This window comes from Marmota monax, unplaced genomic scaffold (assembly GCF_021218885.2).
Source record: "Marmota monax isolate L192 unplaced genomic scaffold, Marmota_monax_Labrador192_F-V1.1 WCK01_AAM20220418_F8-fsc00127, whole genome shotgun sequence".
Taxonomy (NCBI): Eukaryota; Metazoa; Chordata; class Mammalia; order Rodentia; family Sciuridae; genus Marmota; species Marmota monax.
In genome coordinates, this window is record NW_026692894.1 from 4,064,127 (window position 1) to 4,083,772 (window position 19,646).

The 19,646-nt window shown below is 38.6% G+C and overlaps 1 protein-coding gene across 4 annotated transcripts in view; it reads right to left on the reverse strand.

Annotated features, from left to right (window-relative positions):
• Zfand3 (zinc finger AN1-type containing 3) overlaps window positions 1-19,646 on the reverse strand; it is a 316,019-nt gene that overhangs the window by 17,658 nt on the left and 278,715 nt on the right. For all 4 annotated transcript variants that reach the window (XM_058581420.1, XM_046450641.2, XM_058581419.1 and 1 more), the window contains one exon: window positions 15,371-15,538. In XM_058581420.1, coding sequence (XP_058437403.1) covers window positions 15,371-15,538 — 168 coding nt within the window. The remainder of the gene's footprint in view (window positions 1-15,370; window positions 15,539-19,646) is intronic.

Below are 19,646 nucleotides of genomic sequence, written 5' to 3' on the forward strand. Positions count from 1 at the left end.
AGGTCACACACATTTTTACTATTTAATGTTCAATAAAAAGCATCCCTGATTTGGAAAAGAGGTTAAGGAATGGGCTAAATTCTACATGGCTGATATACATGGACAGCCAAGGCTGTAGTCATCTCCTCATTGTTTAGGGCACCCAATGGGTCAGCTCTGGGACATTTTGAAAAGGCAGTGGGATTTTGGGAGATCAACATACCTGGGCTCAAAACTCAGGTATTTCCTTAGTATTTCTGAGTTACTTCAAAGTTTGAGTTTTCCTCTCTGTGAAAATGGAGGTACCATTTGTTCAGCAATGTTTTTTAAGGGTCAAATGATATAACACAAGTGCAGGCACCCAATACACAAGAAGATACCCAAAGAAACAATTCTTTTTTCCTTCACCAGAGGATCATAACTGCGATAGTATGGGTTTGCCCAATCTACTCACAGGTTGACTAAGCATCACTGTACAGCAAGTATTGCAGCTAGAGCTGAGAACTAGAGAAAAATACTGCACAGTCCCTACCTCGCAATGCTCATGATCCAGGAGGAAGGATTCATGTGTAGACAGTTTTAATATGTTCTGAGAAACAGACCAACAGAAGCCAAGCATGAACTCCACAAAAGAGAAGTCTTTTGAGCAGTTTCAGGAAAAGACCAGATGAAGAAGGGTTTTCTTCACAAAGCTACCCAGATTTTGTAAGGACCCCCAATGAAGAAAACATGGAGACAAACACTGAGCCAAATCTGGCATTCCCATATGCAACTCTGTCCTTAATGTTATGAAACAGTTCTCTGGTCCCAGGGGATGGACTTGCTACTGGAGGAACTAGGGATTTGGAAAGCCTGTTCTGCTCAGGTATGTGAAAGGCAGCTTGCAGAAGAGGAGGAGGATATGTGCTGGTTGCTCTGAAGGACAGACTGAGGAGAAGCACTGTGTTACAGGAGGCTAGTTTTAGTTTAGTGGAGCAGAACCAGTTAGTTTCCACTGCCTGCAATAGGAGATGCCATTCTCCCTCTGTCTGGAGGTATACCCAGTGGCTGGGTTACCCTCCAGTGCACTGCTGATATGGTATTTGCAACTTCAGTTTAGGGGGCTGGCCTGGCACCAGAGGGAAGACTTCTAAGTTCTATTAGTAGTTTCATTCTACATCAAAGATGAGTAGGTTTGTCAAGCTATAGTGCAAGAACACTGTAGTCACACATAGCAGATCTGTGACCACGTAGCCTTTGTGATCTCTAAAGAACCTCTGTTAATGTCTGAGATGAAGCACAGGTTTTATTTATGCAAATACACCTTTCTCCAAAGTTGAATATTTAATTTAAACCACAGGCATTATCAAATAATTAATTAAATCATGCAAGCAATGCTATCCTGATAGTATGTTTTAATTTTTTTCTTTCTACCAATAAAAATCCAAGTCAGAGAAAAGTATGTAAAAATAAAAAATGTTAATGTCCTCTATCTAGATCTTATTTCCTTAGACAAATATTCCATGAGGAAACTCTTGTACACTTGTACCTCAAGCGTCAATGTACAGGCAAAGTGGACCAGACATTCTCCCATTTCCCTGTGCAAGTAGGCCTACCTTCACACACTACTCCAGAGGGGCCTCCTCCTAATGATAATCAGCAGCTCACCGCAACACCCAATCCTTTTAAATTTTTTTCTTGTATATTACTAGTTAACATTAACTAGTTATTCATCAGGGGCCACATATTCCAACAGGGACTGGAAGTTATAAAACACCACAAGGTTTTGGCCCCTGAGAATTTTGGAGTCTTTCAGGGGAAAGATCATCAAGGGGGAAGAGGCATGTGTTAAACCAACACTCAAAAGGTGTAACTCTTTAACTGAAATAGAATGGAGTTAACCAGTCTCTCAAAAACTCATGTATTAGACACTTAATTTCCAAATTCATGTGTTAATGGTATTTGGAGGTGAGGCCATTGGGAGGTAATTAGGATCTGATGAGGCCACGAGAGTAGTCCTTCATGATGACATTAGTGGCTTTATAAGGAGACTCAAGCTAGCTCACTTGCCCTGTCTTGCCTTAACCCTGCAATGTTATGATGCAGCAGAAGGCCTTAAGCAGATGTTGGCACCATGTTCTCTGCAGTCTCCAGAACCACAGGCCAAATAAACTTTGATTATTCTAAATCACCCAGTCTCAGGTACTTTGTTATAGCAACAGAAAATGACTAAAACAATTAGGACTGAACTAGAAACTAAAACCTCACTGGTGTGAATCCTACTCATTTGCAATTTGCAATAATTCTCTTTGGTTTTAAATTACCTTTGTGTGTTCTATGATAAAATGACAGTATATTAAACTTTGGAGTACATTTGAATTACCTAAAGAAGCATTCCCTCTACCCAGGGACTTTGAAATGCTGATTTAAGGGCCACACTTTCAGAAGCACATTTTACGAGGGGATTCACAGTAAGAATCTATTAGGAAGACTGATAATCATGCTTAATATTCTAAACACAAATTAGTTTTAACTATATATTATAGGCCCCAGAAAAGACATCTCTTAGGTCAAAACTTCAAGAGCAACTTGTGATTAATTTGGGGAAAAAAAAAATTGAAAATCCCATTATTGTGACAAATACTACTTTGTGTACGTGTGCGCGCGCACAGGCATTATTACCATAACTGGTCCTACTTGGTGATGTTTTGTTGCAAAGGTTCCAGAGAGAACCAAAGCAAAATTTTGAAGGCTGAACTAATGACTAAGAAGAGGTTGGGAAGTCAGGTATTTTAATGTGAAAAGACCAACAACAACAAAAAAATGTGGGTAACTTTAGAAAAGATATGCAGATTTCTGTAGAGATGATGGGGCAGAAAATGTATTAGGAAAGTGCAGTTAGTGGGGCTGCACTTACACTGGAAGGAGGAGTAGGCACTGCCATACCAGGCACACATCAGCTAGAAACTCCTCAGAGCAAGCTGTGAATTTTAGGTCAAAGCTTCTGGAATACAACTTCTTAGTATATGGCTGTGATCTGAAGGAATGACCACCTTTCTAGTCCCAGTTTCTTCATTTATTTAAAAAAAAAAAAAAAAAAAAAGGCTGGGATAGCTCAGTGGCAGAGTGCTTACCTAGCATGTTCAAGGCCCTGAGTTCAATCCCCAGCAGAAACAATAAGGAGTTGAATTAAATGATTGCTAAGGCTCCTTCTAAGTCTGCTATTATGTGATTCTACCTACCCACATACTTTTGTGATTTTGCATTTAATTCAAACAAAACTTTTCTCATTATGGTTTGCTTTCATCATCTCCAGATGAAAGCTGTCAGAACAGCCCAGGACAGCATCTTGGGTTTCTGTTAGGATGCTGATTTGAAGCGAAGAAAGCACTCTCAAGTTGCAGGCGTTCCCCACTTTAGCTAAACAGACATGAGACACAGGACTATGAAGAAAATGCTTCAACTGTAAACAGAAATGCACTGACGGAATAGTAAAACTCTTTAAAATAGTTCTGTCGACTTTATAAAGACCACATGGTAGCTTACCACAGGCTAAATCATCCATTTGTGAAGAACATATTTGAACATTCTCAAGTTTTTCTTAGAATATTTCCTTCAACTATAGCTATTAAAATCTGGTAAGGTGTTATAGAAGGGTACAACTGTGAAAAACCTACCACTAAATCATCTTTAATAGCGAAAGACAACCTTGCTGGGCAAAGAAACAACCAAAACTATTTACTACTGAAACAAATTTAAAAGCATATTTTATTTCACTTCACAATAATCCATTTTTCCCCATAAAAATACTGTAAGCAAGGTAACCTATTCAAATATTTGATAAAATATAGTGTGGCTGTCATTGGTCAAACTGAACTGCAAAAGCAGGTGCAATTCTGAAATTGAGATGGAAACTATTTCACTTCATGGGACAGTAGAAGAGGGGTGGTCTATAACATAGGCTGTAGCAGAGAGTTCTGCACATTCTGTATTTTAGGAGCTTCGCCTTTGATGCTCCTTTGCTTGGGGGTGAGGGGACTCTCCATGTTTCTGTCATGTCTTTACAGACCTGTCAAAGCCCTGTCAATGACATACAGTAGGCTGGATTTCTAAGACTGCTCTAATGGGCTAAGTACATGGGAGTTCATGTTCAGTAAAAGGTTTGTTTTGCTCTAACACCTCAACTTGAAATTATAGGCAGCAGAGGAACTAATCTATTTGGTTTTAGTCTAGGACACTTATACATTAAAGATTAAATGGGGAAAATAAGCATCATACTCATGTTTAGATAAAAATACAGTGAGAATAAAAGGAAAAAAATAGTAAAGGGAGAAATTTTCTCAGAATTTGCCTCAAGATTTCCAATTACCCTGGGGTCTCTCACATTCAACAACTCCTATCACAGGATTTCTTGCTGCTGTTGTTTTTATTTGGTTTGCTTTTTCTTGCATCTCAGGAAGCATACAAACCTAGCTGCTATCTAAGAAGTATGGGAGAAATTTGAGCCTTTCATCAGCATGCTCAGCATAAAAAACGGAGCTGTTAAGGATGTTGAACATTTTTTCATATACTTGTTGGTCATTTGTGTTTCTTCTTTTGAGCAACGTCTGTTTAGCGCGCCGCCCCCCCCCCCCCCGCCTTTATTGATTGGGTTGTTTTTTGTTTGTTTGGTGTTAAGATTTTTTCTTTATATATTCTGATTATTCATCCTTGTCAGAGAACAGCTGGCAAAGATTTTCTCCCATTCTGTAGGCTCTCTCTTCACACTCTTGTTTCCTTTGCTGTACAGAAGCTTTTTAATTTGACAGCATCCCATTTATTGATTCTTGATTTTATTTCTTGAACTTTCGGTGTCTAGTTCAGAAAGTTGGTGGCTGTACCTATCTGATATAGTATTGACCCTATGTATTCTAGCAGTTGTAAAGTTTCTGGTAAAATTTCTTTGACTTTTGTGTAGGGCAATAGACAGGGATCTAGTTTTATTCTTCTACATAGGAAATCCAGTTTTCAAGCACCATTTGTTAAAAAAGGCCAACTTTTCTCCAACATATATTTTCTAGCAACTTTATTAGAGAATTCTAACTAAGTGGCTTTGTCTCAGTGTTTTCTATTCTACTGGTATTCATGTCTATTTTGATGCCAATACCATGCTGTTTTTGTTACACCAAAATTTCATCTCATTCCAGTCAGAGTGTTGTTAATAATCAACAATACAAATAATATTAAATTCTGGTGAGGATGTGGGGGAAAAGGTATACTCATACATTATTGGTGAGACTGCAAATTAGTAAAACCACCCAGCAAAGCAGTCTGGAAATTCCTCAAAAAACTAGGAATGAAACCACCATATGATCCAGTTATCCCACTCCTTGATACTTACATAAAAGAACTAAAATTATCATACTACAGTGATACAGCCAAATCAATGTTTACAGCAGCCCAATTCACAATAACCAAGTTATGGATCCAGTCCAGGTGACCATTAAATAGATGAACATATTAAGAAAATGTGGTATACATACACAATAGAGTTTCATTTAGCCATAAAAAATGAAATTATCACATTTACTGGTAAATAGATGGAACTGGAGAACATCATGCTAAGTGAAATAAGCGTCAATATTTTTTCTTGGGGCTGGGGATGTGGCTCAAGCAGTAGCGCGCTCGCCTGGTATGCGTGCGGCCCGGGTTCGATCCCTCAGCACCACATACAAACAAAGATGTTGTGTCCGCCGAAAACTAAAAAATAAATATTAAAAAAATATATTTTTTCTCATATGCAGAAGCTAGAGCAAAGTAAGAGGATAAAAAGGCAGGTGGAGGGGGCTGGGGGTGTGGCTCAACAGTAGAGCGCTCGCCTAGCATGCGCGAGGTGCTGGGTTCAATCCTAAGTACCACATAAAAATGAACAAGTAGAGTAGAGGTATTGTATCCAACTATAACTAAAAAGAATATTTTTTTAAAAAGGCAGGTGGTGTCAGATATCATAAAGACAGAGGGGAAATCATGGAGAATAAGAAGGAGATTGAAGGGGAGAGAGGAAAGACAGGAAAGTGGAGGAAATGTGGTATGAACAAAATAATGTTATGTGCATGTATAAATATATGACAGTGAATTCTATCTTTATATCTATAAAGCACCAATTAAAATAAGTAAATAAACCAATCAATAAGTAGAAGGAAGATCAGAAGAGAAAGAGGAATGAGGGGAGAGAGGAGGGAAGGGAAACTGGGGGGTCACCCACTGGGGAATGAAATAAAGTAAATTTCATGCAAATATGATTATGTAAAAATTAACCCAACTATTATGTATAACTATAATGCACTAATAAAAGTATTTAAACAAGTAAAATAAATAAATACATAAATTGTCTGCAACACAGAAATGCCATAAGTTCTCACTCATTTGTGAAAACTAACAAGTCAATCTCATAGAATACAGTGGGATAATGGTCACTACAGACTAGGAAGAACGAAGTTAGATACAGGGTATCGAAATACAGAGAAGAGGAATGAGTTTGAGTTTTCTATAGCACAGTAGGGTCATTACCAATTACATCAATCTGTGACATATTTTGAGTTAAGCAGAAGAGTATAAAAGTTCCCAGAACATAAAAAAGATTAATGTTTAAGATGAAAGTGCTTATTAACTTCATTTGATCATTACACATGGTATCCACATATCAAATTATCATACTGTACCCCATAAAGATGTGCAAGTATTGTATCTCAATTTAAAAAAAAAATGAATAAACAAGAAAGATGCAGGAGCTCCTAAAGGGCTGGGTCTTATAACCACATTATCTCCGTACAACCCAAGGCAAACCAGAGACTTTACACTCCATGGCAACTGTGACAACACCCAGCAGCCAAACCAGTTTGGGTCATGATAAAGGATCTTAGGTATTTCCCTGTGTGGCAAAGTTTTCTAATGATTCAGGCTAGAACTCTATACAGCATAAGGACTTTTCCTAAGAACACAGGACCTCACTTTATTTTAGAGACATAAGATAGAATGCCAAACATTCCTGACAGGTTCACACTTGGAAAGGAATTAAAATAAAAGTACAGGGCTGGGGATGTGGCTCAAGCGGTAGTGCGCTCGCCTGGCATGCGTGCGGCCCGGGTTCGATCCTCAGCACCACACATAAACAAAGATGTTGTGTCATTAAAAAAAATTCTCTCTCTCTCTCTCTCAAAAAAAAAAAAAAAAAAAAAAGAGGAAGAGTGAAAGACAATGCAAGAAAGTCAGGAGGAGAGAAATTAAAAAAAAAAAAAAAAAGAAACTTAATAAAATAAAAGTACAGAAACATGGGCTGATTTTTGAGCCTTGTAAAATGGATGAACTTGGTAGTTTCATATCCCTACATACTTACTAATCACTACAGTTCCTTGCCCCACTCTGGATCTTAGGACATCACTATTTGTTCATTCAGTGTGCAGGCCCCTATAGTGGCAGTGACAGCTGTGACATATATATACCTTTTCACTACAGTCAGCTTGTATTAATACCAACATCTATTCAATAGCCTCCTTGACTTTTCTGTGTGCTTAGTTTAAAAAAAAAAAAAAAAGTTGACCATATCCAAACCACTAATGGCTTCTCACTGTAAACCAACATCCACATTCCTCAGCCTGGAACCTAGAACCTTTTCCTCCTTTTCTAGTAGTCCCTCCTCACTTGATGCCAAGGCCCCATGTGGCTGCACATAGGTCATTTCTGGTCACCAGTTTTGCCCAAGCATTTGCTTTTTACTACATTGAAGTCACACCATTCTTCTTTTAAAGCCACAACTGTAGAAGCCTGTTTAGGGTCTTCCAGTTGGAATTAATCTGTCCCTCCCCATATTCTTTTTTCGAATTCTGTTGATGGACACAATACCATTATTTATTTATTTTTATGTCTTACGATTGATTGAACCCAGTGCCTCTCACATGCTAGGCGAGCATTCTACTGCTGAGCCACATCCCCAGTCCTCCCTTCTCATATTCCTATAATATATGGCTTGTACCTTAGTAAAAGTCTTACGATAGATAGGTTGCCCTGAATGCCAGTTATTTTATGTATGTGTGTGTGCCTTCCTCTCAGGCACAGCAAATCTCTACTTGAGAGCATATTAAAATCATCTTAGGGATCCTTGGAGAAGTGGTTAATTCCAAGATTGAAAAAAAGTAAATACAAGAGGTACCTGTAATATACTTCTTATGCAAGAGAGGTAGAAATTGCTCCCCACATGCCCCCCCACCAAAAGAGGAGTATGTCACAAGAACACAGGAACTAGCTTGATGGAACTTCAACTTGGCTAAATCTGGGTAATGAGAACACCAAAATAATTTAGTACTGAAAAAGGTAAGAGGTGATACCAGTAAAAAATAAATGAGGGAAGGGAAACAACTTTACTTTCGTAAGAATATGATAACTGTAGAAGGAATACAACAGTAAGCAAATCATCATTCTGCAAAATATCATAGTAAGATTGGTTTAAGCAAGAATCATCAACAGATGCTGAATCAGAGGAAATTTTTGCTGATAGGAGAGCATTTACATATCCATACCATGTTTCCCACAGACTGCTTATTAGGCACAAGGGGAAAACCAGTAGAAAAATAGGATAATACCTTGACTGGGTGGGTGAATCAGAGTTAACATCAACAATGAGGAGCTGATGGACATCTGTGTCTCCCAATGTAAGGCCCTCAGAAGAACACATATCACTTATATAGTTCTGTGGTTGGCTGAGAATATGTAACCTGAATCTAGTAATGAAGAAACATACAACAAACCCCAAAATATGAGGAATGCTCTATTAAAAAAAAAAAAAAAACAGTGTGGAAAGGTATATGTGAGAGGGATAGAGGGCTATGTTCTTTTAAAATGCCAGTATCATTAAACATAGAATGGCCATGAAAATGTTCTAGATTAAGAGTCCAAAAACATGTGACAATTAAATATAACACTGATCATGGCCTGGATCCTAAAACTGAAGGGAGGAAAATGTTTTATAAAGGACACTGTTAGATCCACTGATAAAACTGGAATACAGATGAAAGATTTGGAAAAAGTATTATATCAGCTGTCAATTTACTAAAGTTAATAACTATGCTGCTGTGGTTTTATAAAATAATATCCCTATTCTTAGGAAACATATACTGAAGTTTATAGAGATAAAGGGCCATGATGTTTGCAACTAACTCTCAAATGGTACAGGGGGAAAAGATTTATTTCCAAATAAAAAGTTGAAAACAATGCCTGAGGACCTTTTTTGACTTAACAGAGTAGGGCTCATTTACTTAAAAATAGAAAGGGAAAAAAAAAAAAACTTTCAAGAAGTGAGAACTGCCTAAAACCATAGTTTTCAAAGTATGATCCTCAGACCAGCATGATGAGCATAACTTTGAACTTGCTCTACTGAATCAGTACCTCTGAGAGTGAGGCCCAGCAATGTATGTTCTAACACATCCTCTAGGTGAAGCAGAGAGCTCTAGAACTTCCTCATGCTGAGAATGAAACCTGAAAGAACTAACTCCTGACTTTGACACTGATACGTTCTATAGCTAGCACAGCCTAGCTAAATCTAGGTATGTGTACATCTCCTGGCTTTTGTGTTTTACAAATTGTACGAGCTTCTGTAGAGCTGGTAGAGAAACAATCTAGCTGCTTCACTCCAGTTTGATCAAACTGTATAAAATTAATTTTTCCTTTGGACATCATTTCTTACGTGGGCAGGCAGTTAAATCCAGCCAGCGAGGACCCAGGCAGGTTCCCTGGCCTGGATGCCCATCAAGTTTAACCTAGACTGAGAGCTCCTAGATTCGGTATTTTTAGCTCCTGTATTTCCTATAAAACTTAGAAAAATGTTTTATGCATAGTCATTGCAATAAATGCTTTATGAATTGGTTTAACAGTGAACCACAGGCCAGAAATGACCACTGAAGCATTTGAAGACAATACACTAGGTTAGAGGCCCCAGCTATAAGAATCACTGGGTTTCTAAAGTGAATAGAAAACTTACTTTGAAGATTAAGAATGAATAAATGAGATGGATTCAAACTAAAAAGTTTCTTCTCAGCAAAAGAAACAATCTGGGGGCTGGGGATGTGGCTCAAGTGGTAGCGCGCTTGCCTAGCATGCATGGATCACTGGGTTCGTTTCTCAGCACCACATAGAAACAAAATAAAGATATTATGTTCGCCTAAAACTAAAAAAAAAAAAAAAAATTGTTTAAAAAAAAAAAAGAAACAATCTGTGAAGTGAATAGAGAGCCTACATTATGGGAGCAAATGTTTACCCCTCACACATCAGATAGAGCATTAATCTCCAGGGTATATAAAGAACTCAAAAAGCTAAACACCTAGTCTGGGGCTGGGGCTCAGTGGAAGCACACTTGCCTGGCATGTGTGAGGCACTGGGTTCGATTCTCAGCACCATGTAAAAATGAATGGATGAATAACTGTCTATCAACAACTTCCAAAAAAAAAAAAAAAGCTAAACACCAAAAAAACCCCCCAAATAACCCAATCAATAAATGGGCCAAGGACGTGAACAGACACTTCTCCGAAGAGGATATACAATCAATCAACAAATATATGAAAAAATGTTCATCGCCTCTAGCAATTAGAGAAATGCAAATCAAAACTACTATAAGATTTCATCTCATTCCTGTCAGAATGGCAGCTATTATGATGACAAACAACATTAAGTATTGGTGAGGATGTGGGGGAAAAGGCACACTCATACATTGCTGGTGGGACTACAAATTGGTGCAGTCAATATGGAAAGCAGTATGGAGATTGCTTGGAAAACTGGGAATAGAACCACCATTTGACCCAGCTATCCCTCTCCTCAGTCTATACCCAAAGGACTTAAAAACAGCATACTATAGGGACACAGCCTCATCAATATTTATAGCAGCACAATTCACAATAGCTAAAGTGTGGAACCAACCCAGATGCCCTTCAGTAGGTGAATGGATTAAAAAAACGTAGCATATATACACAATGGAATATTATTCAGCAATAAAAGAGAATAAATTCATGGCATTTGCAGGTAAATGGATGGCGCTGGAGAAGATAACGCTAAGTGAATTTAAGCAATCCCCAAAAAACAAATGCCGAATGTTTTCTCTGATATAAGGAGGCTGATTCATAGTGGGATAGGGAGAGGGAGCATGATGGTGGAATGTGATGAACATCATTATCTGAAGTACATGTATGAAGACACAAATTGGTGTGAATGTACTTCATATACAACCAGAGATATGAAAAATGTGCTCTATATGTGTAATATGAATTATAATGCATTCCACTGTCATAAAAAATCAGTTAAAAAAACTTACTTTGCAAACAATAAAGTCAGATTACTCATGAGGTTAGTAAAAGCACTATGCCTCAAAGGAAAACATATCCACTTACAGTTTGTTAAGTCACTACCAGTTGAAAATATGTAAAAACTTATGCAAGCTCTTAGACTGGTATTTAAAAATTAACAGTGTGTGCTTCTGAGAAGCAATGCACAGAGATTAAAAGCCATGCTGTGTATCACACAAGATCTGCTTAGAGAAGACAGCATTCACGTGGCTGTGATGTGGCCCAGATCTGATAAAGATGGCCAGGTTTCAGAATAACATCCTGTATGTGGCATTTCAGGAGACAAGACTCTTGCAACAAGAATGAGCTGATCAGTTTGCCTACTGAGTAGAAAATGAAACAAGTAAATCCATTTGATGCAACTGTTTTCTATCTTGAGAAGTTAAACCAATGAAGATGCTCTAGGATGCAGACTATCATCCCAGCCTCGCCACATGCCTTTTCTAATTGGCACCCTGAAAGATTTCACAGGAAAAGGGTGTTACTTTGGTGTTGTTGATTTAAAGGTTATCTAGTCACAGCGAAGCAGAGGAGAATTCATCTTCAGAATTCACCTTCTTATTGAAAGCCCATGGAGTGTCTTGGCAATTAAAAATTCCTATCACCTATAGCCGTTCCCTATGTGAGAAGGCTCAGAACTCGCATTACAAATTGCTCTTTTGAAGATCAAAGGCAAGCTGAATGTGTCTGTGTGTGCTCTCGATGAGACTGTAATTTAATGGAATTTTTAGAGAAGGTTTCACTGGCAGTGTTTGGATGACAGCCCTGGGGCGGAGGATTCAGGGGAGCTTGGCCACTCTTCCCTTTGGAGCATCTTCCCTGCCTTTAATTGGCACCTCATTAGAAATTAATGAAAATGACATCCTCTGTTCTTCCTGCTCTAGGCATGGAATGCTACAAAAAGGCCCATCACAATTCATAACACATTCAATTTATATAGCAATGGCTCTTAAGCATTATTTATGAGATGTGAATTTCTTGTCAGCAGTTAATAACCTGTACAGAGTGGAAAGGGAATGGAAGAAAAGATTGCAAATATATATAAAAAAAAAAGATTTTCTGCAGTGAAGAAGTGTTCTGTTTGAGTTCAAACTACCTTTCTGAGTCTTCAATTTCAGTAGTAAATTACTGTGTTTCCCCCCCCTCCAAAACCTTTCAGGGCAGTTAAACATCTCTCCAACACTCCATGCATCCCCAAGGAAATAACCATACAACTCACCTTTTCCTAGAGAGATCCAAGCAGGCAGACAAGAGGAACACAAAAGCTATTTGTCAAAGACAGTTGTGTATGTTCCCATCTTTGTCCTTCATCATTTAACATATGGCAGCTGACTCAGTCATTTTTCTGGGTACATAGTATATGGTTCTTGGTAGACCAAACTCAACTTTCAGCTTCCTCTAGAAAGGGTCTATCTAAAGGGACTGTAGAAAGCTCTGGTTTTATTACCTCAACAAAAAAGTCAAATCTACCCCAAAAGGAGGATCTCAGAATTGTGCAAAGATAAGGGACTATAAAGTTAGATAACAACAACAACAAAAAAAAAGAATGGAAGCCCAGGGCAAACCCAGTAGGCACTAGAGACTCAATCTCCTGCCCAGAAGGGTGAAAAGCATAACACATAGGTGTTTCTTGCCCCCAGTGAAGCCAACCTAACAGCTGTTTCTGGATTTTCTTCAGCTAGGTATTAATAAGACCTTAGGAAATTAGGTAGTTTTATCAAAACTGAAGGGGAAACTGGGAGACTTGAATCTATCTCTGAATCTCATCACTAAATTGTGAATTCTACCAATTCTACCAGCTGCCTGACAAGAGGAAACATTAGCACACAGAAGACAAGACAATGTGTCTGAGTGACTAACTGCTTGATCTGCTATGGCAAATTCAGTTACTTTCAAGAAGGAAACAAGAGCATTCCTATAATCCCTGTTACTTAGGAGGTTGAGGCTGGAGGACTACAAATTCAAAACCAGCCAGGGCAACTTAGAAAGACCCTGTCTCAAAATAAAAAATTTTTAAAAAGGGTTAGGGATGTAGACCAGTGAGTAGCAGAGTGCTTCCTAGCATGTGCAAGGCTCTGGGTTTAATCTCCAGCACTGCCTACCCATCCCACCCCCCACCAAAAAAAGAGGGAAGAAAGAGCAGTTGGTGGAGGAGGAAGGAGAGAACATAAGGTTCAGGAGAAATCCACAATTCTAACTGAAGAACAACCAAAGGCCTATGTTATAAAGGCAACAGGCAAAATGGCCAGGTAGGCTTCACCATATTGCTAATAGTGAATTGCAGAAACTTTCCAATGGTTCACATGAACACAGAAACAAGAATCTGCAAACCTTAAAGAATTAGACAGACTGTTCAGCATGGGACAAAGTTGATTAGCCATCAGACCCCAAAGCTTCTTTGGCTAATCACAGTATCCCTGATCTATGAATTTAATATTACCTGGAAGAGCTGACCCACACATAGCCATGAATAAGATTCTGATCTCACCTGGACCATACCAAATGCATAAACACAATGAAGCCTAGAAACTCTGCAACAGGCTCTGCCCCCACCACCTATCTTTTTTTTTTTTTTTAATATGTATTTTTTAGCTGTAGCTGGACACAATACCTTTATTCCATTCATTTATTTTTATGTGGTGGTGAGGAGCAAACTCAAGGGCCCCCACCACATGTGCTAGGCAAGCGTTCTACCGCTAAGCTACAATCTCAGCTCCACCCCCATCTTAACCCTCTTTTTTATACTATTTAATAAACTTTTAATTACACACTGAATATCCTTTAAAAAAAAAACAAAAAACTTCTCTGGATCTTTCATAATTGTTCCCTGCTCCTGCAACTGAATATATACTTAACAGAGTATGTAACAAACAGAGTAGATGTACAAACAATTTTCATGAGAAGCTAATACACCTCCTGCCTGTGCATTTCCAAAAGGGCAGATAATTGAGAAATAGGAATAGAAAAGACTATCTTCAGAAGATAGAAAAACTTCCAGGTGACACCACGTTATAATTGCTGAGTGAACTACGACCTAGTCCTCACTACCAGCAATAATACTTGTAGGCTATCTATGGCTATTCCAGAGGTGAAGGGGGTAATTCCAAAGTTAACTTCTTGGGATGAAATATATTCTCAGAAGCTACAACAAGGCTGGAAGTCTGCCTGATGATAGCTCTGTTCCATAGGCCAATACCAATAATATATATATATATATATATATATATATATATATATATGATAATACTATACTTTTAAGATCAGGAAATAAAAACAGGGATAAGCTAGCCTAGAATAATTCAGCTACACAATTTTAACTTCATGTCACATGATGTATGTGATTAAGAGAAGATGAAAAATTGGTCTAAGTTTTGTTCCACTGTGAGTAAATACAAAGTTTCAAAAAATGCATCCCTGTACAGCAATCCTAAGAGATGGTATTACACTGGAGAATTAAGAAGCAAAGGTTACTTTCGGGCTACTTCAAGGTGTTAATTTGCTGAATGAACTAAGGTTCAAAAAAAAATTTTTTTTATAATCAAATCTTGATATAAAAGGAATATTGGAGGGAAAGAGGAAGTACTCGGGACTGAAGTGGAGCAAATTATATTCCATGCATGTATGATTATGTCAAAATGAGCCCCAATATTATGGGTAACTATAATGTACTAATAAAAACATTTTAAAAAGGGATATGGAAAGAGATTTTTCCATTTATCAAAAATAGTAACACACTCATTCAAATTTTATGGTACAAATCCCAGACTTCTGCTCGTTAGGTTAATTTCTAAAGTCACGAATGGGAAGGAACCAGTGTTAAGTGGTGAGGAGAAGTTGAAAGCACTGAGCAGTGAAAATGTAACTCAATATGTCTAAGAATAGTTGGAGATGCTTTTGTCTTCTTTGTATGCATGAGATGAAATGAAGGACATTTAGAAGCCAGAACCCTGCACTGATTTCTCAAGCTCTACCCCTACAGCTTGCAGAGAGGTACTTCAGCCTCTTAGGGTAATTGGTCTCTATCATGCTACTGGGGGAGATCTTACCACAGCGACAGGATCCCAATTCTTGCTGTACCAGCTCCAGTTTGGTTTGGCACTGGAAGCACCGGCGTCGGCTCTTCTGTTTAGATCGGCTGGTTTCCTCAGACCGTTCAGTACTGTCCAGTAGTCGTGGCCGTTTCACTGGTGAAGCCTCATTCTCAGACTGTGAATCTGACCAAAACAACACATATTTGGGGATCAGGATTAGTGCTTGTCCTGGCAAGCACAACTGATAACTGTACTGCCAAGCACTCTTTAGATCAGACTTCTACCCCTGTCCAGGAAGGAACTGGACCTGTGTGAACAAGAGAGCCAGTTTTACTTGCCTGGTTTATACTGTACAAACCAAGACAAGCCTGTACCTTTGGGGCTGACTTCTAATAAACCAGGCTTGAGTTGAAGAGGGTGGTAGGGGTGGCTCAACAAAAATCAGTTCTACATTGCTGCTATTGTTTAAAATAGCTAAGCTTTCATGATAAGACTATTCTAGCTAGAAATGGGATCCTCTCTTTGTACCCTCTTCAATTGCAGCCCACATGGTTATTACTTGTATAAGTGGTTTACCTCTTCTTGTATTTATTTGGTGGTGGTAGTACTGGGAATTGGACCCAAAAGCATTCTATTATTGAGTTACATCCCCCACCCAACCATTTTTTTAAAAATTTAATTAATTTATTTATTTGGTACTGGGATTGAACCCAGGGACACTTAACCACTGAGCCACATCCCCAGCCTTATTTTATATTTTATTTAGAGAAAAGCCTCGTTAAAATGTGGAGGCTGGCGTTTAATCTGCAGTCCTTCGCCTCAGCCTTCCGAGTAGCTGGTATTACAGGGTGTGCAGTGTGTCTTGGGTTCTAATGTATCTTTATATCCCTATACTTAGCATAATTCCATACTGAAAGTCAGTGTTTAATGGGAGATTTAATCTTTTCTAGTAAAATTTCTTCACATTTCTATTCCTAAACATGTAAGAATTTGGCTCTAATGCCAAAAATAAGTCCAATTAATAATCAGAGTAAAAAAGTACCTATTCACAAACAAGCTATCCCATGGCTTCCACTGTGGGTGGTTACAGAAGGCAGCACTTGGCACCATAACCTTAGGGCCTGTGCCAAAATGAAAGGTGAGAGAGGTATAGTGTATGACAATTTGTATCTTATGCAATCTCAAAAAAGTAACTAAAATACAATAAAGTTCATGTCACAGGCAAGCTGTAAATAACTCTTGATTTCAAAAGTGGGAGGCAGCACTTGGGGCTCTGTACTCCTACAATAGTTGCTGGTGCATACTGAGGATGCACCTCTTGCCAAGGATCCAAAGTGGTTTGGAAGGGATGCTCCTAAATGGTTTTCTTCAAAACAATCCATATCCCACTACTTCTTACCTCTCCATCACCCTACCATGGTCTAAGTCATCACTATCTTGTCCAGCCTAAAACAACAGTGTCTTAACTGATCTCCCTGCTCATCCCTTTAAGCTCCCAAAGTCTACTTCCCACATAGCAGCCAAGTGATCTTAGTTTAGAATCACAACACTTCCCTGCTCAAAACCCTCTAATAGCTCCCCTCCTCAGAGTCCAAGTCCAACAAATACTTGCCATGATTCTCAAAAGGCCCTGCATGATTTACCTGTCCATCTCTCTCACCTCATCTCTTGCTGCTTTTTCCCTTTGTTACATCTACATTCGCCTTCTGACTATTACCTATCTCTGGATCTTTACACCTTTTGTTCCCTCTGTGGAGAACATGCTTCACTCAGGTGTATAGAGGATCTCATCTCCTTTAAGCCTTGCTTCAAAGTCACATTTTCAATAAAGATTTCCTCCTGGATCATCCCATCTTGATTATCCTGTTCCCCTTCCCTAGCACTTAATCTCCTCCCTTTTCCTGACTTATGTTCCCCCACAGCACTTATCCTTTAACATGATCTCCTAGGAGAATGGAAACTCTTGGAAAAAAACAAGAAATTTCACCTACTTTGCTGTGTGCCCTCCATGCCTACAACTCAACAAGCATTTCTTGAATGACTGAATCTTCTCCTAGGCAGTTCTGATCTTCTATTTAAAGTGGTTCAAGTGAGGAGTTGCAGTATGTTGGATGTATTTCAGTGAAGGCTATCAGTATGCCTTTCCCCAGCCTCCTTCTGTGTGAGAAGGATGTTGCACTTCATCCAAGATCATCTGCTGGCTCTGACAGAAATAGGGTACAGTGTGCTCACAGCCCCAGCTCTACCACCTGGTGACTTGCATACAAAGGCCCTGCACCATTCTAAGCAACTGCAAACTTCATTTTTCATCTCATTTAATTCTTCCAGTCCTACATGACATTTTCCCCCAATACAAACCAACTAAATAAGGCATTTGATGAAAACAATTGAAAGCAAGTTCAGCCTATTTCCCAGCTCTGCTGAGCGAAGCTGTCCAGACCCAGTCAGTGTGGTGACTGAGGCAGTCAGACATGCCAGGCCCCTCCCATGCTTCTAGAAGAGCAACAAACAACAATCTAAATGTAAATCATTACAAAGCAGCCAGACAAAAGGAATTCACCTTGTATGTGCCACATTGTTCTCGTGGGGGTACTTCTTCACAAGCCAGAAATGGCACTATTTGTATTAATAGCCTTATTTAGATATACTTATTTGGGGGAGGAGGTAACAAGATGAAAAATTCTAGAGTAAAAAACCCTCCAAACAACAAAAAGGTGAATTCTAAGACAGACCTAAATTTGAAGCATCCTTGTAAGAAATTATCCTCCAACCTGGGTGAGGGTACACATAAGGAAAAGGCCGCTGAAAACTTTTCATTATAATATTATTAAAATCTGGAGGGCTGTAGCATGATGCCAGCATGCCTATAACATAAGAGGACTACTCAGACCTTGAGACTCTCATTCATCCTTCTGATAGAAATGAGTGTGTGTTCAGAAATGCAAAGTTCACATTCCAAATTCTTTCCAAGAGTCTAGCCCAAACTGTCAAATGTGCTGTCTACCTGAAGAGCACCCATTCCCATTTCTAAAGGAAATCTCTGTACCAAAAAGATGACGACTTAATTTCAGGTGATAATAAAGCAGGGGTGGGGAATTTAAAAAAGAAAAGGAATAAACCCCTACACTGCGGGCAATGTTATCCAAAGCTAATGATTTTTTAAATAAGGATATGTGAAAAAAATTACTGTTTGATTCCTATGACTGGGACACAGAATTCATATTTATGTAATCATAATCACCACTGAACACTCTGCTTTGATGGAATCCCCAAGAGTTAAGAGGCCTGTCCAGTCTTAAGTTCCTACTTTATCTGATCCAACAAATTATCAACAACAATGCTAAGGAATACATCCACATGATTTTTTGCCAAAATTTTCCTTTATCCATCCCATATTAATATAAAGAGTACTGAATTACTGTTCTGGTAGGCAATACACATGGGAAATTCCTGAAATAATGGGTCCTAAGGGAGGTTTCTGATGCTGCTTACAGTTTCTGGTTGCACTGTACTGGCTGTCCTAAAGGAACACTATTGAGCCCTAGTTGGTCCTTATTGAGCCCTAGTTGGTCCTCTGAGTCAGTTTCCTGGCATATGTTTAAGTCTACAATCAAAGGCATGTAAACAATGTCTGAGCTGTGAGAAGCAGTCCTCAACAATTCTAGACCAAGACAGACAAAATGTCTAACACAATGTGTTTTTGTTTTTAAAGAATCAGGAAACTCTTTCCAGACGTTAGGAGATCTTCAACTCTTAAGCTCTGGAATATGCCCACTTATCCTTCCCTCACAGTTGACAGGTCTATTAGACAGGAAGAAATCCTTCTGACCTCTAGTGCTCCCTAAACACAAGATGGAGGGGAATGAAGTTCCTCAAACTGTTTACTACTCTCAAAATGCAGCCATCTGGGATGGTGACTGCATTATATATAACTTTTTGGTGAAGCAACCCATTCTTTTACATTTTATCACAAATCAACTTAATGTTTTAATAGAAGCCAATGAAATAAATAGTAGTCTACAGAATCATCATCATCTTATCTGCAGAAGAAACTTGCATATCCTTGGCTAATTACTTAATGAAACCTTGTGCAATGGGATGAGCTGCCTAAATAGAAGAAACAGATGTCCAGGGCAGGAATTCTAATTATATAATAATGAGCTACAAAATTCAACTATTCAATTATAAATTTTATATGAATTAGAAAGACTATCAGAATAGATCTAAATATGGTTAACATTAAAGGAACCATCTACTATCCATATCGGAATAAATTACACCTTGATTACCT